Genomic DNA, 26,711 nt, shown 5'->3' on the forward strand with positions numbered 1-26,711 from the left:
TGGCCGTCGTTCCAGAAGGAAGCCTCTTCAGAAGCTGGCTCACAAGAAAGCCTGCAAACAGTTTGCTGAAAGCAACTTGTCCAAGAGCATGAATTACTGGAACCATGTCCTGTGGCCTGATGAGACTAAGATAAACTTGTTTGGTTCAGATGGTGTCCAGCATGTGTGGCGACGCCCTGGTGAGGAGTACCAAAAAAATGGTGTCTTGCCTACAGTCAAGCATGGTGTTGGTAGCATCATGGTCTGGGACTGCATGAGTGCTGCTGGTACCGGATAGCTGTGCTTAATTGAGGGAAACATGGAATCCAACATGTACTGTGACATTCTGAAGCAGAACATGATGCCCTCCCTTCAGAAACTGGTCCGAAAGGCATGATAACGACCCCAAACACACCGCCAGGATGACAACTGCCTTGCTGAGGAAGCTGAAGGTGAAGGTGATGGAGTGGCCAAGTATGTCTCCAGATCTGAACCCTATTTGAGCACCTGTGGGGTGTCCTCAAGCGGAAAGTGGAGCTCCATGTCATTATGGAGTGGAAGAGGGTCCCAACAACAACCTGTGCAGCTCTGGTGAACTCCATGCCCAGGAGGATTAAGGCAGTGCTAGATAACAATGGTGCTCACTCAAAATATTGACACTTTGGACACAGTTTTGACACTTTCACTTGGGGTGTACTAGTGTTGTCAAAAGACCCGGTACTTCGGTACCAAGTCGGTACAAATTTTTTTTTAAACGTCACGGTACCAGGTTTTCTCAAACCCGGTACTTGATGCGCGTGCATGCCCGAAGCGCGTGCAGTTGCGTCCTCTTCATAAAAGCGCTGATGGCGATCGGCGGTGCTGCTGCTGATGTGGTGCTGATGTTTTTGCGCGTGCAGATACGTTATTTCAAATGGCGCGCGGCAAGCGCGCTCATAATAGAAGCGGCGCGCTCGCTTTTCCATGTGCGTTCATGGATGTATAGCAACGACAGACGCCACGGGAGTACAAACGCTTGTGCGAACTGCGCTCTCCATGACGACGAGGAAGTGTGACATAGGCCTATTAATTGATTTCTAGCCCTTGCATTAGCTTTACTACTAGATATATTTATGGAGATGAGAAATAAAAAGCTGTCATTAATATCAGTCCGTCAGAAAAGCAGTTCTAGTCTTATTCTTGGCTGGATAACTCTTAGCAGGTTTAAAAAGCCCTTTTAAAGTTAAATATGAATACAGTTTTGGATTAAAGGGTAACAAAACCCTAAACCCACTTTTTTTATTTAATGATCTGTAAGAATGAGGCTTTATTAGTGCTGTTCATTGATTCGAGTAACTTTTTTGACATTTGGGTATAAAGTGTTTTAATTTTACAATATATGGTGTAAAAACGTCTGAGTGCTGCCCTCTTAAGGTTGAACGGTGGCTACTGCAGTTGAATTTTCCTATTGGATGTTGCGGTGGCAAGTGACGTAAAAGGTGGCAGGTGACGTAAGCAGGTTCCAGCTCTACCACGCCCCTGGTACGAGCTCACCACGCCCTTGGTATGAGCTAGCGTAGATTTATCTGTGTACAGTGGTCAGGAGGGTACGTAGGTGTAATGTTGCTGGTTGCAACAGCACTGCTGGACTGCATAGCTTTCCAGCAGACTTGGAAAATAGGCGCCAGTGTTTGCATGCACTTGGCCTGGAAGACCGTGAGTGTGAAACCTGCATTTTCGCGGGATTGCTTCTCCAACGCAATAGAGGTGGAAATGGGCTTCTCCTCCACACAGCTCGCGCTGAAAAGTGACAGTGTAAAATGCTGCTGATCCTGCATGGACTCCACCACCGCAGCGGCGTCTTGATGTGAGTGATCATATATATTTTAATCACAATTTATGGTTAGGCTAAAGTTAATCCTCTGGGGTCGACAAACGCGTCGGCGCATTTTGCTGGATTTTTTCACATAGCGGCAAAATATGAATATGCCTATAGAGAGCGCGCGCTATTGACATCAACTCGATAAAACCAGAGAATGACGGGCTCTGATAAAACTCATCAGATGCACTTTACGTCGTCTTTCGACTCTGTGAGCAAACTCCATTTTAGAGTCTGACAGCAGGTCTCAGGTGCACGCCCCCCCCCCCCCCCCCCCGCTCACGGTTCGTCCCCTCTATCTCCGCTGGGGTCTGCCCACTTTTCTAGCATTTTTCAAATATTGACAGTGGGTGGAGTCAGGCTCTGACCAGGGGTTTAGTTACCCTTTAAATAAAAGTATAGTCAAGTCAAATAAAACATATTTTATCTCCTGTATAGTTTGGTAATGCTACAATAAGATACCATTCATTAACATCACTTAATGCGTTATCTAACATTACACATTGAGTGAACAATATATTTTTACAACATTAATTAATGTTTGTGAATGTTATTTAATACAAAACACTTGATTGGTCATGTTTGTTCACTTCATTCATTGTGCATTAAATAATGTTAACAGAAATAATGTTAACTTTTGATTTTAAAAATGTATTTTTAAATTAACCCCTAAAGGAGAATAATTGCGACAGTATATAACTATTGTTTTTTTTGTTAGGTCATTTTATCTAATGTTATCTAACAAATGGAATCTTATTGTAAAGTGTTTTTAATACTACAGTTTCCATCTTTGTGATATACACTTTAATATAATTATGTAAATTTAATCTAAATTAAGCTTTGGTACCGAAATTGGTACCGAGAACCGTGGATTTTCACTGGTATCGGTACCGAATACTGAAATTTTGGTACCGTGACAACACTAGGGTTTACTCACTTTTGTTGCCAGCTATTTTGACAATAATTTTATTTTCAGAGGACAGTAAATATATACTGCTATACAAGCAGCACATTGACTACTCTAAAATCTATCCAAGTTTCATTTCTATAGTATTGTCCCTTGAGAAGATATACTAAAATGTTTTCTGAAATGTGAGGGGTGTACTCACTTTTGTGAGATACTGTATGTTACATCAGTCATTCACGCTACAGCTCGGCTAATGTATGCACTGTTATTGATACAGTTTCCACATGTTCACTGCAATAAATTAGAAAAATACTCGGTAAATAAATAAGTAGGCCTATAAGTAAAATAATCGGTTTGTTGATGGACATGCTGATGAGGAATTACAGTTGCAACATCTCAATGTACCTCAAACCGAGTACTGTATCACTGAGAAACGTCCTGCTTGAGCCGTCCTTGCGATGGAGGTTTGGGTTGAATGAATTCTTCCAATGTTTCATCATCGGACTCACGCTCGGATTGATATGGTAAAATCGACGTCATTGTTCGTTACTGTGTTTAGTTTACGGTGTAGGAAGCCTCAGGACACGCAGAGCTGACGTTTTTATGGCAATGGACGTTTTTGTTTTCGACAGTACGCGGTAAATCAGTCACAACAGACTGTGCTGTCTGGCCAGTCAGAGCAGAGTAGTTCGCGGAAAGGAGGTATTTAGAGAGACTGATTCATCTGACGAGTCGTTTGAGAATCATTGAAAATGTGGTGATATGCAAATGTATATTATGAGAAAATTAAACCGTTTTTTTTACCTTTGCATGTAAACCTGTCATAGGAGTCTCCAAAACAACATTAGGAAACTTTAAAATAGCATTATAGGGGCACTTTAAAAGGAGTTGATTCCCCTCGATGGAATTGTTTCCAAAGTCTGAACTTGAACTAATAACAAAGACTGCTTCAGTGTGCTGGCATCCGCCCGCAGGTTAACAGCAAACGCTGTTAATACACAATTAGTTAACAAAATGAAATCATAAACATTTTAATGCTATAAAATTGTGTACACTAGTGATGTGCGATCACGGTTATAAAGCGGATGTTGCGGGTAATCTGCTGTTCGGGCAGGTCAAGTAATAAATAACATTATTGATTATTCATCAATGTGTTGATTTTAATTTAATAAAGTTCCGTGCACTCTCAGAATGTGCGTAAAGCCCAATTTCTACTTCTGCATTGAACTCACGCTGTAGCTACGTTGTAGGCTGTGTGTAGCACACGTAGCCCACGGCGTACCCTGACATGCACCTCTCCAAAAATTTAACAACGCCTCAATTCTACATGGAATGCAAGCGCTGTGATTGGTCTGCTAGAACCCCTTCCTTGGGTTTTACATGCTCCCTCTGCATGTGTAATTGCACATCAACGCGGACAACGACGCAGAAGTATAAATGAAAACTGATAGAAAAATTATAGTGTCTGTCAGTAATTATAAAACATTTGTCTAAATTATGTTGCATATTCCTCAAAAGTTCTTATGATATCACTAGTTGACAACATAGTACTATTTTAGGAAATCATAGGCTATGATATTGCGCAGTTACACGTGATGCAACGCTGTCAGAGCCGACAGACTCGTGTGTCAGACTCATTTCAGTGCAAAATAAATAATTAGGTCAAAAACGATTTAATATACTGCAAATAGCCTACTAGATTTTTGTTTATTTATAATTAATTTAGGCAGACAACAAGGCTACCAAGTACTGCGCACAGTGCGCAGCTAATTAATTTAACGGGTTTTTTTCCTAACGTCATTTTTAGTCTTTTTTTTTTTTTTTGTCGAACATTTCAGGACTTCAGTCGACCAAGATTTTCTTTGGTTGATTACAGCCCTACTGTGCATAGAGATCGATTTAAGATTCAAACTCTCTTCGATACAAAAACATACCCTGTGTGAGTTCCTGTGTTTAATGTTGATCACATTATACGATTATAATCCACTCGATTGCAAATGTGACATTGATTTTATACAACAGTTCAACAAACGAAAGGTATTGATATTAAGTGATGTTCATTTTAAACAGTATTGTCAGTTTTTTTTGCAACAAAACAATAGCTCCAGCAAAAGCCACAGCAGAACTGCAGCACACAGCAGTGTTTATGAACGAATCTGCGGCTTTGAGCAAATCGTGAGAGTCAATGATTCATTCATAATTACAGCCACTTGCTTTGTTACTGAATTAATTAATGACTCTGACTCACTCATAAAGACAGTGACTTGCCGCCACCTACTGGTGGTTTTAATTTAATATTTAAAAGCATCAATTAGTTTTTACCATCATTGCATATTTCTATATCGGACTTTATTTATTTATTTATTTATTTATTTATTTATTTTAAGCATTATTTATTTTATAAAGGTATTTCTAAAGGTAAAAAATGTAAAGGAAAAATGTAAAAGAAAGGTAAAGGATATTTTCACCAAACTCGGTACACATGTGTATAGGCTAAAATTTTGGTCACTTTAAAAAAAATTGCGGCGATTGGCCTCATGGTGGTGCTATAACATGAAAAAAAACACATGAAAAGGGCTATAACCATCTGACCGTTAGTCCGATTGACTTGAAAATTGGTGTCTTGGTCAAAGGTGCCATGTATATCTATAAGGACATTAGTATATCTCGAAAAACATGGCCGCCATCGCCCAATGAAGTTTGAGCACCTATTAGACAAGGTTAACGGAGGCCGATTGCAACGAAACTCGGTGGGCATGTTCGACTCATGGCCCTAGAGGTCTGTAGGAATTTTAAAAGACATCGGACACTAATTGGCGCTAGCAAGTTTTATGCCCTCTTTAATCACGTGGTGTTACACACATCCACACAATATGCATATCATTTGATAGATCTCCTCATACTGAACAACTTTGCCTCAAGAACCACTGCTGTCAATCAAATCGTTCATTAAATATTCACGAATATGTTAAAAACCTACTTTTGCAAACTAGTCCTAGGTTTTTCGCCCAATCGGAACCAAACCAGTCTAGTACAATTATCTGGACTCTCTAGATCAGGGGTGTCCAAACTCAGTCCTGGAGGGCCACTGTCCTGCAGAGTTTAGCTCCAACCCCAATTAAACACACCTGAATTGGGGTTGGAGCTAAACTCTGCAGGACAGTGGCCCTCCAGGACTGAGTTTGGACACCCCTGCTCTAGATCAATATTTATTAAAAAAACCTTCTGCATTTGGATGGCTATAATAGGGTCACTTCAAATGTGGCCTTGACCAAGTGTCCCCGAAAGCCTATATATCTTCAAAAAATGCTCAGATCTTCTTACAAACAAGTCAGAACATGCTCAGATCTTCTTACAAACAAGCATGAAAAATTTCAGACAGATCGGACAAAATTTGCCTCCATAACAGTTAAAAAGGTGAAAATGATATGAATATAATGGCATATTAAGGCAATAAGTGGTATTTTACTGCCCCCTGCTGTTTAAAATAGTCATTTTGTGGTACTACTCACTAATATGGTTCTATAATTCATATTTAGACTTAATAAAATCGCTATTTTAACATTTACAATCACCTTTATTCAAAATTCATCTATTGAAGTATCACTATTGACAATTTTCACAATGAGAAATGTGAATCCTGTAGGAGACTTGCAGTAAACATTTTGTTTCCCATCATAGTTCAAATGTCTGTTTACAACAGAATGTGTGTGAGTAGTCCTAGGTTTCTGAATAAATTCTGAATAATCTGATTAATAGTTTACAAAGACATTATGTGAAATGCTTATAGAACATTAAAATATATTTTCATAATGACATCCCAGTAGCGTAAAAAAAAAAAAAAAAATTTTTCTTTTTGTGTGTGCGTGTTTGTGTGCGTGTAAGCATGCATTATGGAGTTAACATGGAAAAAGTGGTTTGCTTTAGTGCAGAAAGCTGGTGAAAATCAAGAAGTTTAAAATGAAAGTGAGCCAATAAGTGGTGTTCTACTGCCCTCTGCTGGCCATTCTACTGATTAATAAAGTCTTTTCAGTTGTGGTTTTGCATTCATATTTAGACACTAAAAAATCACTTGTATAACATTTACATTACTATTATAACACAATAATATTTTGTCAGAGTTTATCACTTCATTTGTACTGATACTTCACATAATTGCTAGCAATGTGGTAAATCATGGTAAATCACGCTAGAAACATGGTAAATCATAGTTAATAATACTAGAATGTGGTGTATCAAGGTAAATCATGCTAGAATCCTGGTAAATCATTCTAGAACGTGGTATATCATGGTAAATCATGCTAGAACATAGTAAATCATGGTAAACTATGCTAGAACAGGGTAAATCATGGCAAACTATGATAAATCATATAAACATACTCGGTTACTATCGTAACCTCGGTTCCCTGAGAGGTTACCACATTCTAGTATGATTTACCATTGTTTACCGTGATTCTAGCATGATTTACCAGTTCCCTTTCGAGAACGGTCACTTTGTATTGCGTAGCTATACGCAGTGGGGAAACTCCTTTTCCTCGATAATACTGAAGCTTAAAATGTAAAACGCAATTGCAACTGCCGCCAAATTGGGCGTGGCTAAGACTATATTAGAGCCCGAATTCGCCATTATAGCATGTTTAAATCGACTGAAGCGACAAACTTGCCATGTTACTATAGTGTGGCCGGCTACGCAATACTCGTTCCCTTACTCTCAGGGAACCGAGGTTACGATAGCAACCGAGTACTTTCCCTTTCGAGGACGGTCAATTCGTATTGCGTTGCTATACGCAGTGGGGACGCCATGTAAAACGCCGCATTGTAAGTAACTGGTTGCCTACTGCAGCTCAGGACTCCTGAGCTCACAGAAACAAGCCAGAGCCCAAATTATGTATATATTGGAAAAGACCGGACACCGTCGGGTCTAATAATATATATAATATTATCACCTGCAGGGTAGGGATGTTAACCGATGACCGTTTGACCGATGGTTGACCGTATCAACGTTAACCGATCAAAGTTGTAGGTAAAAAAAAAGTGATCTCTAAATTGGGCTAGACAGTGGACTAAACGCTACTACAGTTAGCCATCTCATTCAAATATCTTTTTGTGTGAAGAACAAATCCCTCACACTAAATTTTTCATAACTCGCCTGTTTGTACTTAATAAACCAATAAAAACATTTGGCGCGAGGTCACAGCTTTTTGGTTCGCACGCTCACAAGGTTTGCGAAAAGTAAAGGCTACAGGCTAAAACACTCGAGGTTAGAGCCAGGGCAGACGACAGGATGAAGCGTGCAAAGAAAATTAGTGTGTGGGACAAACCATTTCGAAACTAAGGAGCCATTTGTCCTCCGATTACATACAAGCTCCTCGGCGCCGCGTTTGCGGGACTCATGTTTCGCGCTGTAGGGGATTTTAAAAAAGTGACGTGAGTGGAAGGGCGGCGCCAGGACAGTGTGTGTGTGTGTGTGAGCGGGAGGCAGAGCGGCAGAGAGATGCGACAGTTGCGAAATTGCAGGCGCGGCTCGAAATGGCTGTTATTTCAAATAGCATAGCATATTTTAAACTAATCGGTTAACCGGTTTCAACCGGCTAATGAGGCTCGGTGGTCGGTCAAGAATTTTTTTTGTTTTCGCCATCCCTACTGCAGGGAAGGTACCTCCATGTTATAGAACCTCATAAATGTGGAAGGGGAGGACCAGCCGGCCGCCGCACAAATGTCCTGAATAGGAAACCCAGAGGACCAAGCCCATGACGAAGCCATGCCTCTAGTCGAATGAGCTCTAGTACCTATAGGGCAAACCTGACCCACTGAGGTGTACGCCAGAGATATGGCATCCACTATCCATCTGGACAGTCTTTAGTTCGTGACTGGAGATCCCCTGGATCGGCCACCGAAGCAGACAAAGAGCTGTTCTGATTGTCTAAAAGACACCGAACGCTCCAGATAGATTCTCAGTGCTCTGACAGGGCAGAGCAAATTAGCCTCCCCATCCTCTGTGGATCGGGGAAGAGCTAACAATGTGATAACCTGTGCTCTAAACGGCGTTGAGAGCACTTTGGGTACATAGCCATGTCTGAGTTTGAGGGTGACTTTAGAGTCACCAATTTCCAAACTCCAAACAGGAGGGGCTCACAGAGAGCGCCTGCAGATCCCCCACTCGCTTGATAGATGCCAGTGCCAGCAGGAGAATAGTCTTTAGCGAGAGAGGTTTAAGATCAAGCAACTGGAGCGGTTCAAATGGTGGTCACTTCAGGGCCCCAAGGACTGTGGAGAGGTCCCATGATGGCACAGATGGAGGTCTGGAGGGGTTCATCCTCCTGGCTCCCTTTAGAAACCGTACCACCAAGTCGTTTCTTCCTAACAACTGGCCAGCCACCGGAGCATGATGAGCTGCAATGGCTGCCACATATACTTTGAGCGTGGACTGGGAACGACCCGCGTCCAACAACTCTTGTAGGAAGGAGAGTACCACTGATACCTCACATGACCTGGGTTCAAAGTGTTTGTCCGAGCACCAGCTGGAGAACACTGACCACTTCAGAGCATAGAGGCGCCTGGTAGACGGGGCCCTAGCCTCAGTGATTGTGTTCAAGACCTTCTCAGGGAGGTCCCTGGGTACCCGTTGAGGGGCCACACATGGAGGGCCCATAAGTCGGGTCGTGGATGCCATCCCGTTCGCCTGCGTGAGGAGATCCTTCTTCAGCGGGACAGGCCAGGGGACTCTGTCCGTCATCTGAACCAGCTCTGGAAACCACGGCCTGGATTTCCAGAGGGTGGCCACTAGGAGGACTGGGCATCCACCCTCCCTGACCCTTTTGATGACCTGGGGGATCATTGAAATGGGGGGAGAACTCAAAAAGGGGGCGGCTGGGCCAGAGATTGACCAACGTGTCCCTGTTCTTCGAGAAGAACACTGCGCAGTGAGTGTTGGTTTTCGAGGCGAAAAGGTCGACTTCGGCCTCGCCAAACACACTCCATATCAGACGGACCGTCTGAGGGTTCAGGGACCACTTGCCTAGGGGAGTGTTGCCCCGTGAAAGCATATCCGCACCCAGATTCCGAATGCCAGGGATATGTGCTGCCCTTAGAGAGCTTAGATTGGCTTGCATCCAGAAGAGGAGGTCTCTCGCCATGGTGTACAGGTTGCCCGACCTGACACCGCCCTGGCGATTTATGTATGCCACCACTGATGTGTTGTCCGTACGGACTAAGACGTGGTGTCCTTTGAGGTTTGACAGAAATGCTTTGAGGGCCAAACAAACTGCTTTCATTTCCAGGCAGTTGATATGTAAGCTCTGCTCCGTGCTCGACCAGAGGCCGGAGGCAGGCTTTCCCTTGTGCAGTGCTCCCCAACCTAGGTTGGAAGCGTCTGGGAAAATCACTTTCCTCCCGTAAGTCACCCCCCTTGGTCACGCCCTCGTGGTACCAGTCCTGAGCCCGCCAGGGATTCAGGGTCTGTAAACAATCGTGATTCACCATGATGCGCAGGCTGCCTGACCGCCATGCATGGGCTGGCACACGGCACTTAAGCCAGTGCTGCAGTGGGCGCATGCGCAGTAATCCCATACGGAGCACTGACGATGCGGCTGCCCTGAGGCCGAGAAGTTTCTGAAACTTGGGGTGTGCGCTCGCCTTGAAGGAGGCTGCCAGCTGCTGTATAGAGAGCACGCGCTCTTGTGTAATCCGCGACTGTGCCCAGAAAGATCACACTCTGGGTGGGGTTCAGTTTGAGAATAAACTGAGATAAAATCATGGAAAACTATGGTAAATCATGCTAGAATCATAGTAAATCATCCTAGAATGTGGTAAATCATGGTAAACCATGCTGGAACAGGGTAAATCATGGTTAATCATACTAGAACTTTGATTATCATGGTTAACTATGGTAAACTATGGGAAATCATGCTAGATTCATGGTAAATCATACTAGAACGTGGTAAATCATGGTAAATAATGGTAAACTATGGAAAATAATACTAGAATCATGGTAAATCATACTGGAACATGGTAAATCGCGAAAAATCATACTAGAAGTGGTATATCATGGTAAACCATGCTAGAACATGGTCTTTTCCATCTATGATGTCAGTGGTTAAATGCTTGCTAAATAAAACTTAATGTCTTTTGATGCTTTTGTGCTTCACCCTCTGGGGTCTAAGGTGTTTTTGGGGTCCATGAGATGTTCTGACATGCCCTGACATTTGTGCTTTTTTCAGTTGCTTATAAACATACTCGGTGCGATTTGTGAAAAAAACGGAGGGGGGGATGTTTTGAAAAAAAATAAAAAAAATCAAAAAAAATCATGAGAACATGAACTTCATCACTGCATTTTCAGGAATTGTAAAATCTTTTTTCTTATTAACTCATGAAGTAGCCTAACGCAATATTTTTACTTAATAGCTTATCTTTCCCCACACATGAGCTGTGATCATGCACAACGAAAACACATGTAAGAATGAACCACGGATTGATTGCAAAGTTAAACCATCACAGTAGAAACAGTTTTACTGCTGCTGTTAACCCTCTGAGGTCGGCAAACGCGCCGGCGCGTTTTGCTGGATTTTCTTCACTTTGTAGCACTATAAACTTAAATTACTCCGTCATTTATGTTCATACAGAAAAAAGAAATATAAAAAAAGAATCTGTGATATTTTCACTTTTGTATGTGTCCACTTACAATCAAATCAAAACATTGTGCTTTTGTAAAATAAAGAAAATAAACAGGGTGTGCGTTCTGCCTCTCCGTCGCGGTGAACTTTTTTTTTTTCTTGAGCACGTCTATAAACTGAAACAAAACTCAGCGAATACTTGTCACACATTTATGAGCCATATATCTTTATAAACATTTAAGTGTGTACTTTTAAATGATCGGATTTAAACTGAAAACAAATATTCTCTGTTTAAGTAATTTGTATAAAACCAACAAGATGTCCAGCTTCTCAAACGCTTCCTAATTATTTTTAATTTGAACACGCCCACTCGCGCAAAATATATTCACATGCAAATCTCCACATGGAACGCGATCGCGCTCATTACCTCAAAAACAAAACACCAAAACACTTCACAAGTCTCTGCTTTTCGTCGAGTTTGGAAGACGCGCCTGAGCTTACATTGGATTTACCTCAGAAGAAGAAGAACGCGATTTGAAGACAAGAAAGATGTAAGGTAAGAAATTCTTACATATTAGTTTGTTATTGTTGCATAAATTTCACATTGCAGTTGAACTGTTGCTAGATATATGGTGAATATTATAGTACCCGTGTTTACTGTTACTGTGTTTGTGGATATCTGCTCAAATGTATAGCCTATATGTATATGGTAACCATAATGTTTTATATTTGAGCGCGATCGCGTTTGAATGTATCATATTTTGGATCGCGATCGCGTTTGAAAAGCACCAAACGGCTTCATGTTTTTACTATTATCTCATTTCATATCATCATAACGAATGGAAACATTTGAAGTAACATGATAATCAATATATTTTTCTCTAGCTTCTTCTTCTATGCCTACAAGGCACAACAAACCTGGTGTTCATTATATTATATATTGTTGGAAACATTTATGTGTGTGTGTGTATTCTGTGAATTTTAAAAAGCAATTTTAACCAGAAAAATCTAAAATTTATTCCCAAAATCGTGCAGGCCTTTCTCTTGATATCAGTATGTTCACTTTTTTTTTCTTTCAGGGCCCAGATGCCACTCCTGCTGACTTCAACATTCACATGAGTCTCTGTACATGAACATGGTAAAGTGAAAATCAAACACCTTGGAAATGAAAGGTATGTACAATGTTTTTAGGAATGGCACAAAGGTCTCTGTCTTTGGATAATTGTTTTCAATGAGTGCTTTTTTGTCATTTGTTGTGTATCTTTGGATTATGTTGTGTTGTAAATAAATCCAAAAAATCTAAAAGCCATTCTTTTTTAAATCTCCTCATTCTTTGTGCAAGGTTGCTCAGAATGATAGGGCCTGATAGCTCCTAATAGGGCCGTTAGGGGAGGGTCTTTGTCTTTCTCAGGTGTGAAAAGCTTACATATTAATGAGCTCCCGCATAAAGCTTTTTCACACAAAACCCGTCGTAAATTTTTTAAATCAATATATTGTCTTATCTGAATGAGCAGTCAGGGTGATTTTCACATAGTTTTAGAGCAAATATTCTAGGCTACGTCATACAATTTTCAAAAGTCTTGTGAAGAAATAATCAGTTTGGGTTTCATGACCTTATTTCAGTGAGAATTTTTTTTTGTATTTTCACAAACCACGCATAAATGTCATTATCTCAAAACAACAAACTTTTACACACATGCTGCTGATATATTATTGTAGCAGAGTTTGTGCTGAATACAGTGTAATCAGACTTTAGCCATGAAAATGTCACAAGTAACAGAAATAAGCACAAATGTCAGAGCATGTCAGAACACCTCCAGGGCCCAGAAAACAGCTCAGACCCCAGAGGGTTAAAGTAATAACGTTAACTTTACATCGCGATGCTGAGCTACAGTGAAATGATAGAAAAGACAGATGCATTATCTGTGTTAGTCAGTTCGCCTCATTCGCGTGAACTGGACGCGCCCGCGCCGTGCTAAACGCCTCATTCGCGCCGCAGGACCTCTAGACGCGCGTAAACGCGTCTTTACATTGACTTAACATTGAAATCACTCGCGCCAGATGCTCAAGAGTGAGTAATCAAAAAACCTTTGCTTTAGCTTTATTTATTTTTTAATTTCGCTTTAGCCTCATTGAGTGAAACACCGTTTGTGTAACTTCGGCCATTCTCAGTGGTGTGACTGGGACACTAACTCTGCTTGTCATCATAGAAACAGATAATCAGATTGTGATGTTTATTCCCGCTTCAGTAATATGCTGAATATTATTCAGCATATAACTGAGATGAATATGCCTTCCTTTCGACTCACAGCTCCACTGCCCAACCGTCTCGCAAGTGTTGATAGGCTATTACTCGTGAGGTGTAACCAATCAGATAGCGCCGTGGGCGGGACATTGAGCAACAGAGAGGCTGCGGCAGCTATATCAGAGCCAGCCAAAGTAGCGCATTTTAAAATAAAATTGACTTTAATCAAACCACGGATCCATAAGTTTTGTGATCCGTCTCACCACTAGTGTAGTAGCACTGATCACTTTGAGGGGGGGGATAAAAATAATTAAGCAGAGGCAGGGATACATTGACCAGAAAGGGGGAAATCCCACACACCCCCCCCCCCCCCGGCAAATCGCACCCTGAACATACTAATGGCAAAGGTGTAATTACACTTTATTTAGCACAAACAGGACTACCATAATATGTGAGCAACATGTATGTACATGTTTGTATTTTTGAGAGAATAATGTTTATGCATGGTTATTGAAAAAACAAAAAATGTAAGTTTCTGAAATAAGGCCAAAAAACACATACTAAATATGTGTCCACAAGACTTTTGAATAATGGGTGTTGTCGCCTAGAGTTTTTGCTTCAAAATGATCTGAAAATCATCCTGCCTAATCATTCACATAAAACAATACATTGATTTAAACTCTGTAAGACACTTATTTTTGGAAAGGCAATATGCGTGGGGGCGTGATTCACACCTGAGAAGACAATGGCCCGCATAATGAGCTGCATAATGAGCCGCATAATGAGCCTTTCATTCAGGTGTGTCACTGAGAGTACCACAAGTAAAGAGTGTGAGGACTTATTTTGTATGCATGCAAATTGTATTATATCCAAGGTAAACATTTCTAGTAACTATGCAGTTAATTCTCATACTGTATTACTCCCCAAATGTGTCACTAATAAAAAAACTATAATAAATAATTTAATGAGAAGGTTTATATTGACCTATTAAGATGTTACTTACATCACAAACCTTGTGAATATATGTTTTGCTATTTTATTAAAGAGTTTTCACATATAAATCAACAACAATTACAATTTTAACAATATTTCAAGTGTAATCTTTCTTTTTAAAAAGTATATATTGATTTTATCATACGTATTTCAAAGTTAAGTATTCATTAGTTTGAATATTGGAACAAACACTATAATAACATCTCAGTTGATAATTCAATATACCTACTTTATTTTTAACAAAACATCACATACTATATATTTAACATATGAGCAGAAATTGGCAAACAAAAGCTTATTTGATGTGACAGTAGTCTTTTTACAGTAAAAACTTTATAATCTATCCTAAACTCAACGAAATCTTGTCTAAACATTCATATTTCGTCTGTAACATCGTTTTTATGATATATTTGCATATACATGTTAATTTGCAGTTTAATACATTGCTTATACAAAGACATTTTATTTCAACATATTTCAGTCGATTTTTACTCATCTCAGTATAGCAATATAGTTTTGTAAAAGCTAAATTAGTAGATGTGTTCATGTAAAATAACATGTTTACTAATGTAAGTGCTGTTGTTTACAGCTGGAGTAAACATCTGTGTCGTTCATTTATTCACACACAGACACGCGATTCATATTCAAACAGTATTTTTGCATTTACCAACACTATTGCATACCGCGATTAGAACAAAGCACTTAAGAATAAAAAACGTACTACATTCCTCTGAATAGCTGGACCTGTTGCTCCTCGATGTGAATTATTCCTTAGGATTGTTCTTCACAGCGAAGCAAGACGACAAAGTGCATGAGTCTGTGTCTGTCTGATTAAACTCGCAGTGTGTTTTATCCAGCTGATGTGGGTGTTCACAGGTTTGCATGGATGCCTCAGATCATTTGTGTTTGAATAGCGTGCGCTCTCCGTGGGCGGGGTCACATTAACACTTAATGAGATGAAATGAGAACGACTGACATCTCTCTCTTTTCATACAGATTACATAAACGGAGAATTAGTTTTTTTATATAAATTCCTTCATTTAAAAGAAGAGAATTCAAGCTTCATGCCTGTGTGTCTGTATGCCTGTTTGACTGAGAATTCGCAGAGTTAGTAAATTTTCGGACGCGTTTCAGAATGGACTTCACTGACAGAGAAGGCAGAACTCGCATCATGTTGATTTTTCTTTATTTAGCAAGAAGCACAACACTTTGTTTTTATTGTGAATATACACAAAAAAATAGACACTTAACAGGATTGAATGATGTATGTACTTGTATGTAAGATCAAAATCGACAGAATATTTTGAAAAAAAGCGAGCAGATCACACCGGCGTGATTGCCAACCCCAGAGGGTTAAAGGCCTTAAATGCTTGAACCCCGGTCAAATGCTGCTTGCAGCTTTAATTATTATTATTATTATTATTATTATTATTATCATCATCCTTTAATCTACGGTGTGCAAATAGCATTATTGTACATGTTGCCCATTTAATGTCTTATATTTCTTTTATTGTATATGACATTTAGGAAACGTTTGTTATAGCATTTCTTAATGAGTCAGTGGCTATAGGCTATATACCCAAGACATACTGTCAAACAGTCTCTGGATCGGATTTCTGAAATTTGTTTGGCTTTTGCTGATGTCCTCTTTTGTGATGTCCAGAATGTTTTGAAACTGATATTGATTCATACGGAAGTATGAATACAATTTGTCTTCAAAAGACAACTACTCTCTAATCAGAGTGACGGATTCTCCCAACTCTTCTCGTCTTTAAGGATCTTGTGTACCCAAAAGTGTCTTTTTTTCTTTTGATGTTTTTGTGTAACGTAAAGCAGCAGCAGGTCATCTTTTTTCACTACTTTGAAACCGCAGCACACAAGCTTAGAATAAAAAGACCTTTATCGTTTGTTGGTGTGGAGTTAATTTAGTTGTAGGTCTTGGTGTGAACAGGCCTTTAGTCATGTCAGTCTCATCACCTTTCACTCTCACTGAATAAAAAAACAAACAAAAAACAAAAAAAAAATTTAATTTTTTTTTACTTTGGATTTCGCTATACAATTATTGTGTATTAAGTCCTGTTATTAGCTAGGCCTATATTTAATCAAGTAACACATGTAATTACATATTTACCTCACTTTATCAGAGAGTAGATAGTTTAGATGTCCCTTCAAGTCCTGAGCCCTAGCACTGTTAAGTAATTTGAATATTAAACAAATCTTGAAGTATAAACATGCTTACTTAAGATTTTCAGATCATGTTAGTATGTATTTACCCTCTGAGGTCGACAAACGCGCCGGCGCGTTTTGCTGGATTTTCTTCACATAGTAGCACAATAAACTTAAATTTCTCCGTCATTTATGGTCATACAGAAAAAAGAAATATGAAAAAAGAATCTGTGATATTTCTACTTTTGTATGTGTCCACTTACAATCGAATCAAAACATTGTGCTTTTGTAAAATAAAGAAAATAAACAGTGTGTGCTTTCTGCCTCTCCATCACGGTGAACTTTTTTTTCTTGAGCACGTCTATAAACTGAAACAAAACTCAGCGAATACTTGTCACACATTTATGAGCCATATACCTTTATAAACATTTAAGTGTGTACTTTTAAATGATCGGATTCAAACTGAAAACAAATATTCTCTGTTTAAGTAATTTGTATAAAACCAACAAGATTTCCAGCTTCTCACGCGCTTGCTAATTATTTTTAATTTGACCACGCCCACGCGCGCAAAAGAGTTTCACATGCAAATCTCCACATGGAACGCGAACGCGCTCATTACCTTAAAAACAAAGCACCAAAAAAACTTCACAAGTCTCTGCTTTTCATCGAGTTTGAAAGACGTGCCGTGAGCTTACATTGGATTTACCTCAGAAGAAGAACGCGATTTGAAGACAAGAAAGATGTATGGTAAGAAATTCTTAATTATTAGTTCATGTTATTGTTGCATAAACTTCACATTGTATTTGAACTGTTGCTAGATATATTATGATATATATGATATATATATAATATTATAATATTTAGACCCGTGTTTACTGTTACTGTGTTTGTGGATATCTGCTCAAACGTAGATACAGTGAGGAAAATAAGTATTTGAACACCCTGCTATTTTGCAAGTTCTCCCACTTGGAAATCATGAAGGGGTCTGAAATTGTCATCGTAGGTGCATGTCCACTGTGAGAGACATAATCAAAAAAAAAATAAATCCAGAAATCACAATATATGATTTTTTAACTATTTATTTGTATGATACAGTTGCAAATAAGTATTTGAACACCTGTCTATCAGCTAGAATTCTGACCCTCAAAGACCTGTTAGTCTGCCTTTAAAATGTCCACCTCCACTCCATTTATTATCCTAAATTAGATGCACCTGTTTGAGGTCGTTAGCTGCATAAAGACACCTGTCCACCCCATACAATCAGTAAGAATCCAACTACTAACATGGCCAAGACCAAAGAGCTGTCCAAAGACACTAGAGACAAAATTGTACACCTCCACAAGGCTGGAAAGGGCTACGGGGAAATTGCCAAGCAGCTTGGTGAAAAAAGGTCCACTGTTTGAGCAATCATTAGAAAATGGAAGAAGCTAAACATGACTGTCAATCTCCCTCGGACTGGGGCTCCATGCAAGATCTCACCTCGTGTGGTCTCAATGATCCTAAGAAAGGTGAGAAATCAGCCCAGAACTACACGGGAGGAGCTGGTCAATGACCTGAAAAGAGCTGGGACCACCGTTTCCAAGGTTACTGTTGGTAATACACTAAGACGTCATGGTTTGAAATCATGCATGGCACGGAAGGTTCCCCTGCTTAAACCAGCACATGTCAAGGCCCGTCTTAAGTTTGCCAATGACCATTTGGATGATCCAGAGGAGTCATGGGAGAAAGTCATGTGGTCAGATGAGACCAAAATAGAACTTTTTGGTCATAATTCCACTAAACGTGTTTGGAGGAAGAAGAATGATGAGTACCATCCCAAGAACACCATCCCTACTGTGAAGCATGGGGGTGGTAGCATCATGCTTTGGGGGTGTTTTTCTGCACATGGGACAGGGCGACTGCACTGTATTAAGGAGAGGATGACCGGGGCCATGTATTGCGAGATTTTGGGGAACAACCTCCTTCCCTCAGTTAGAGCATTGAAGATGGGTCGAGGCTGGGTCTTCCAACATGACAATGACCCGAAGCACACAGCCAGGATAACCAAGGAGTGGCTCTGTAAGAAGCATATCAAGGTTCTGGCGTGGCGTGGCCTAGCCAGTCTCCAGACCTGAACCCAATAGAGAATCTTTGGAGGGAGCTCAAACTCCGTGTTTCTCAGCGACAGCCCAGAAACCTGACTGATCTAGAGAAGATCTGTGTGGAGGAGTGGGCCAAAATCCCTCCTGCAGTGTGTGCAAACCTGGTGAAAAACTACAGGAAACGTTTGACCTCTGTAATTGCAAACAAAGGCTACTGTACCAAATATTAACATTGATTTTCTCAGGTGTTCAAATACTTATTTGCAGCTGTATCATGCAAATAAATAGTTAAAAAATCATACATTGTGATTTCTGGATTTTTTTTTTTTAGATTGTCTCTCACAGTGGACATGCACCTACGATGACAATTTCAGACCACTCCATGATTTCTGAGTGGGAGAACTTGCAAAATAGCAGGGTGTTCAAATACTTATTTTCCTCACTGTATGTATAATATGGTAACCATAATGTTTCATATTTTGGAGCGAGCTCTGGTTTTGAATGTATCATATTTGGAGCGCGATCGCGTTTGAAAAGCAAAACGCACCAAACAAAGGCTTCATGTTTTTACTATTATCTCATTTCATATCATCATAACGAATGGAAACATTTGAAGTAACATATGATAATCAATATATTTTTCTCTAGCGTAGTTATTACTGAAATCTTTTGGAAGATTTATATGCTGCTATAGGTTATTGTTATTATTATTTTATGCAGCACTGCGCATAGCCTATGCTTACAAGGCACAACAAACCTGGTGTTCATTATATTATATATTGTTGGAAACATTTGTGTGTGTGTGTGTGTGTGTGTGTGTGTGTGTGTGTATTCTGTGAATTTTAAAAAGCAATTTTAACCAGAAAAATCTAAAATTTATTCCCAATAAATTTTAGAACTATATTCCCTATAGTTTCTCTTGATATCAGTATGTTCACTTTTTTTTTTTTTTTAGGGACCAGATGCCACTGAGTCCTGCTGACTTCAACATTCACATGAGTCTCTGTATATGAACATGGTAAAGTGAAAATCAAACACCTTGGAAATGAAAGGTATGTACAATGTTTTTAGGAATGGCACAAAGGTCTCTGTCTTTGGATCATTGTTTTGAATAGTGTGCTTTTTTGTCATTTGTTGTGTATATTTGGATTATGTTGTGTTGTAAATAAATCCAAACAATCAAAAAGCCATTCTTTTTTAAATCTCCTCATTCTTTGTGCAAGGTTGCTCAGAATGACAGGGCCTGATAGCTCCTAATAGGGCATTAGGGAGTGTCTTTGTCTTTCTCAGGTGTGAAAAGCTTACATATTAATGAGGTGATTATGCCCCTTCGCATAAAGCTTTCTCACACAAAACACGTCTTAGAAATTTTAAATCAATATATTGTCTTCTCTGAATGAGCAGTCAGGATGATTTTCACATAGTTTTGGAGCAAATATTCTAGGCTACGTGATACAATTTTCAAAAGTCTTGTGAAGAAATAATCAGTTTGGGTTTCATGACCTTATTTCAATGACAATTTTTTTTTGTATTTTCACAAACCACGCATAAATGTCATTATCTCAAAACTACAAACTTTTACATACATGCTGCTGATATATTATTGTAGCAGAGTTTGTGCTGAATACAGTGTAATCAGACTTTAGCCATGAAAATGTCACAAGTAACAGAAATAAGCACAAATGTCAGAGCATGTCAGAACACCTCCAGGACCCAGAAAACACCTCAGACCCCAGAGGGTTAAAACTGTCAATCGAAATAATCACACATTTCCTGTTGTTAATCATGATTAATCACATCTAACATTAAAATTTTCTAATTATATATTTTCACATTGAATCTCCAAATGAATGTAAAAAAAACAATGTTTGCCAACAAAAAGACATTGGCATTTTAGGGATGCTCCAATCAGGATTTTTGCCAATCCCGACCATTCAAACTTTATAAAAGTTATGTGTAAGCTCTCTGTTGACTGTCACTTTTAACTTTTTTTTTATGATTTATGATTTTTTATTTATAGTTGAGAGAGATGTTTTCTTTGAGGAAATTAACCATGTGCTGTAACTGCACCTGATAGGCCCCAAATTAATTAATCTAGAAATTCTAAGTTAATCGAATCGTAAGCTTGTAAATCAAAATTGAATCCAATAGTAAAATTTGTCAATGCCCAGCCCTAGTCTCTCTCTCTCTCTCTCTCTCTCTCTCTCTCTCTCTCTCTCTCTCTCTCTCTATCTATATCTATCTATCTATCTATCTATCTATCTATCTATCTATCTATCTATCTATCTATCTATCTATCTATCTATCTATCTATCTATCTATCTATCTATCTATCTATCTATCTATCTATCTATCTATCTATCTATCTATCTATCTATATATTATTTTTTTAATTATTTTTTTTAGGGGTGTAACGGTTCACAAAATTCACGGTTCGATACGATACACTTGTGTCACGGTTCGGTACGTTTTCGAGAAATTTCCTTGATTTAATTTTTTTTTATTATATTTTTATTAAAACTAACATCATAAAGTATGATATTTTTTTACTTTGAGAAATGATGGAGCTATACTTGACTTTTCTTAGGAGCAGCTTTTCTAACAGGTCCTTGGACAAAATTAAATGTAATATTGTAGTAGTTATAAACAAAGGTTTATTTTAGTTCAGATTAACATTTGAGGGCAGCAATTGTATTCATAATGTAAAAATAAAACCGACGTAATGTTACTTGAAAGCATTATAGCCTACTATTCCTGCCAAACTTCCATGGTTACAGTTAGTAGTGTTACTACAGTAAATCCATGGTGAATGTTGCTGATCTGTGGACACTGAATAGTTCATTCATGGCACAATGTTTCTTCCTGGTTTCCACGTCAGCGCTGTTTGATCCGTTAATAACGGAGAAATGTGAATGTTTCTCACTAGATCTCGCAGTGATGTTACTACTTCAGTGGCGAATTCAAATGCTTTCTTTACTGGATCTCGCTGTGTAGTAACAGTGCTGCTTGATCAAGATCGGCTCGCGCTGCATTGGTCCAAACTGATCAACGGTCCGTCAACCACACAATAACGAGTAGCTAAATTTCGTTCCGCTTACATTACATTTGCCATTTGATGTTGGACAATGTTGTGGTCGCACCAGCGTCTCTTACATTATGAGCGCACTTGCCACACGCAACGCCTACATTTGAAATAGCGAAATTTTGGTCGGCAGGAAAAATGGTCCAAAAAACCATTCGGTTTGAATATATATATATATATATATATATATATATATATATATATATATATATATATATATATATATATATATATATATATATATATATATATATATATATATATATATACACACACACACACAAAATACATACTAACATGATCTGAAAATCTTAAGTAAGCATGTTTATACTTCAAGATTTGTTTAATATTCAAATTACTTAACAGTGCTAGGGCTCAGGACTTGAAGGGACACCTAAACTATCTACTCTCTGATAAAGTAACACAACTTTTTTTTTTTTTTTTTTTTTTTTTTTTTTTTACCTGAAGTAAATGTTGTCTTTTCCCTTTATTTTCTTGTCAGAGTGCACCAGAATGCTTCATTTACATGTTAAAAATAAAAAGCCTCTGCTGCATATTCATTTTGGCATTGATAGTACCTTTCCTGTAGCTCAAACAGTAGAGCATTGGTGCTTGCAATGCCGAGGTCATGGGTTCAATTCCCAGGGAAAGCAAGAACTGATAAGAATGTAAAAATGTGTACCTTGAAATGCAATGTAAGTTGCTTTGGATAAAAGCGTCTGCCAAAATGAATAAATGATAGTGTTGCCAGATAAACGCATAAATCCGAGTCTGAGAGACGGCATAAGCTTGCTGTTTTGGTTCAGGAGGAACTGGAGTTTTGTTTGTGGAGCTCAGTGACTGTCTACAACTCTTTTATAGTGTCATGGAACGCGCTGATGACGTTTGATATCTGCGCGAGCAGGGTACGCGGAGCTATGAAAATAAAGTTTCAACCAGAATAACAACGTTTTTTTATGCATAACAACGGGCTAATGTATGCATGTCCTTCTAAGCCTCGATTATTTGCGATTCCACCCTGGTAGCAAGTGTGGAAATTGTACTTTTTTCAATACACTAGAAGGTTGAAATATTTTCACAAACAGGCAAAAATATATTTAGAAAAAGTATCAACTATAATTCATGCAATTTCATTTATTTTGTAGCTATACCATGTTCACTGTTGTATGTTGGTGAAGCATCAAGATAATTGAGAACTCATTTAGCATTGTAAAAGTCCACTGAGGGGATATTGATGTAAGAGTGGATAAAGCAGTGTGTGATATAGTTGTTCTTGATGTCTGATGAAGGCCTTGACAATGGTCGAAACCTTACTTGTTTTATACTAATAACGTTAATGTTCAAACATTTTATTTTTTTTTATTCTAGAGAGAGTGCACCTTTTCTTCAATTAAGATGAATTGACATTCTAATCATTCTCTGGGCTTCACTTTGAACTTCAAGTGAATGGAAAGAGGAGAGTAAAGCCAGAGGCAGTTTTTTTTTGTTTTTTGCAATGGTCTTTTTTAGCAGTCAACAAGACACCTCCAACCTAAATCAAGGAGTTACGAGTAGGCTATAATAAACCGTTTCAGAGAGTGATATCACATCTTAAGATAATGACTTATCAGAGAATACTGAGTAAATTTTTTTAATTACAATCTATGTCACTGTGTCATGAGGAGGTTAATGTGATGAAGCCAAATGGATGAGTGGTGTCTTAATGTACAAATAATGGAAATGTTTTGTTATGTCCCAAAAAAGGTGATCCATCTGTCTTGACATGGCTCGGGATTTCAAACCTGGTGATTTGATTTTTGCAAAGATGAAGGGTTATCCCCACTGGCCTGCAAGGGTGAGCAAGCACAACTTAAATGATCATAATTTCTATTATTATTATTATTATTATTATTATTATTAATTTGTTTAGTATAGTCAAATGTCACTGTCTGATTAATGTTTAGTGCTTTTAAATTAGGGCTGAACGATTAATCGCACTTTCCATGTAATCGCACTTAAATCGAGATGGCTTATCGCGATTTTAAAATCGCAAAGGCTGCGATTTAATGTTTGATTTTTTTATGCGCAGTTTGTCATTGATGTACGGCTCTGTAAACGCTGCTCCTTATGAAAGCACTGTGAGTTTGATTCACTTATAACGTGCATTTGAAAAAACAACACGTGTCAAACATCTTTCCAAAACATGAGAAGCATTTATGAACCTCGTCCAACTACAGACAACATTTGATAACATGCATTTCAGTGTTTCCCCTATAAATTTTTCCAGCAGCGGTGCTGTTATGTGCCGGAGGTTGTTATCGAGCCGCTCGTGGGGTGTCCGGGGACATGCACCCCCGAAATAATTTTTTTTTTTTTAATAACCTCTTAAACCAGGGGTGGGCAACTTCGGTCCTGGAGGGCCACTGTCCTACAGAGTTTAGCTTCAACCCTAATCAAACACACCTGAACAAGCTAATCAAGGTCCTCAGGATTACTAGAAAATTACAGGCAGGTGATTTTTTTCAGGGTTGGAGCTAAACTCTGTAGGACAGTGGCCCTCCAGGACCGAAGTTGCCCACCCCTGCCTTAAACCATGACTTCTGGCAAGTTTTGTGGATTTTGACACATACAAATTCGACATACCATCAACAGATTGGCATGATTATTGCAGCACGTACCTTGAACTGGTCACAAACAGGATTAGGTCAGGATTATTCATGTTTTTCTTTTGTGTTAATTTTTAGCTGTAAGGTAGAAATTGATAGTGGAAAAATGTAACTCTTTCCTCCCTCACCTGCACTACTGATCTTTTTTTCAGAAAATAGCCATATATTAAAATATAAAACATCAGTAGGCCTATATTATTCTTCATTCAGTTATATGCAACATACTCAGATTTAACAGATTTATTTTTTGACTAATTATCAAAATAAAGTATAGTCATACAAAGCTCTTATTACCAGAACATGTGATCATAATTTTACCATTGTTGTCCAGCATGGCTATACCAGCTCAGCAAACAGAAGTCTACTACTGAGAAATTTCACGTTATTTGAGCGGACTTTGCTTTTCCAGTGCATGATCGGTAGCTTAGGCTACATGATTGGAGCGTTTGGGCCGTTAAGGAGCAGAACGCGCAGTGCGCCGACACACACTCACACACACACGGAACGGAGAACGCGGCACAAACATGGAGCGGAAAAGACCCGCACATTAGGTTACTAAACAAGCTGCGCGAGAATGAAACCTGATCGCCGAACACGGAGGGGCGGGACGGCATATTTTCCATAGACAGTAAAAAAATGGACACAGCGACCCCATAAACTTCAACGGAAAAAAGTTTGTACCGCTTTCTCCTTTCCGCAAGCGCTTGCTCGCTCTCCCGTGGCGTCTGTCATTGCTATGCAACCATGAACAGAGGCGCGCTGCATCGCTTCTATTATGAGCGCGCTTGCCGCGCTCCCACATTTGAAATATTTGCATGTGAACGTGAATGTGACCGGCCGCTTATGGCAACGTGACATTAGCCTAATCAAAAATATTTCCATTTGTGGCTCTTTCCTCCTTTCTTGTCAACAATTGGATTCAGAGCCATCGCATTAGCAGCGTATGTTTCATACGCTGGTCGCCATTGCAATGTCGCCGGTCGCCATGTTTCAGTGTTTTTAGGTGTGTAAGTGAATGTCGTGATATTACTAATCATGTGAAGATTTTGCAGCGGCGCTGAAAATCCAGCGGCGCCGCTGCTTAATACATTGTAGGGGAAACACTGCATTTACTCCAAACTCACTTCATAACGACAGCTGAGCTCCTCCTTCTGTGAGATGATGTGCCTTCTTACACAGAATAAGGCAGTCGTGTATTTATAAGTCATGTTTAATCAAAGTGTTTCAATCTCCTGTTTATTCAGCTACAGTGATAGGGATTTCCTGGAATGATGTGCATTATTGTACTTCTGTGGCGGGGCATATTTATCGTGTTTGCATGAGAGCACCCTCTGGCGTTCAAATGGGGCAGTATTTACTACCAATCAGCCGCACTCCACTGACAAGCTGCGCATAAAATAATCGCAAATCGCGTGCGGTTTTGTTGCGATTAATCGTTCAGCCCTATTTTAAATGCCTTTAAATGTTTACTTATGCTGCAGTTTCATGCTTTACATATGCCACTGTGCAATTTCAGATTGATGAGATTCCAGATGGAGCCGTCAAACTGTCAAATATAAAGTTTCCAATCTTCTTTTTTGGCACTCATGAAACGTAAGTAGAAATTTGTCGAAAACTTTGTGTTGTATTGTTTTTGAGCTTCATATTTGTCAAAATCAAAATGACAGGTTAATTAAAGACCTGGGGCCTGATGTATTTACTTTGCGTACGCACAAAAAAGGAATTGAAATGTACGTGCATTTTCTATGCACATATCGGGATTTATATAAAATAAACGTAATCATAAATGTGTGCAGACTCTAGACCAGAGGGGGGCAAACTATGGCCCACCGAACACTTTCATCTGGCCCGTGAGGAAGTTTAAAAAAAAAATACACTTGAGTAATGGTTTTGGTTCAGAATTACTAATTTGATGCAATACAAGCGAACGCCAATAAATGGCAGTATAGCACGCAGTACAGTAAGGCGGGCCTACTACTGTAGAATTAGAATGCACTCTGTATTGCCTGGATTTAATACATAAAAAGCAATATAGCAGACAATATAATCATGACATGGCGGCGCCAGCGCGCCGCGGTCACTTAAACCATTTGAAACTTGTAGCACACACTGTCACCGAATTTACAAATGCACATCCTGCTTG

At 39.1% G+C, this 26,711-nt stretch overlaps 1 protein-coding gene across 3 annotated transcripts in view; it reads left to right on the forward strand.

The window, feature by feature from the left end:
- psip1a (PC4 and SFRS1 interacting protein 1a) overlaps window positions 1-26,711 on the forward strand; it is a 121,239-nt gene that overhangs the window by 7,070 nt on the left and 87,458 nt on the right. For all 3 annotated transcript variants that reach the window (XM_084401805.1, XM_084401807.1, XM_084401806.1), the window contains exons 2-3: window positions 23,667-23,757; window positions 26,085-26,161. In XM_084401805.1, coding sequence (XP_084257931.1) covers window positions 23,686-23,757; window positions 26,085-26,161 — 149 coding nt within the window. In that variant the 5' untranslated portion in view covers window positions 23,667-23,685. The remainder of the gene's footprint in view (window positions 1-23,666; window positions 23,758-26,084; window positions 26,162-26,711) is intronic.

The sequence above is a fragment of the Rutilus rutilus genome (genome assembly GCF_951802725.1).
Source record: "Rutilus rutilus genome assembly, chromosome: 2".
Lineage (NCBI taxonomy): Eukaryota > Metazoa > Chordata > Actinopteri > Cypriniformes > Leuciscidae > Rutilus > Rutilus rutilus.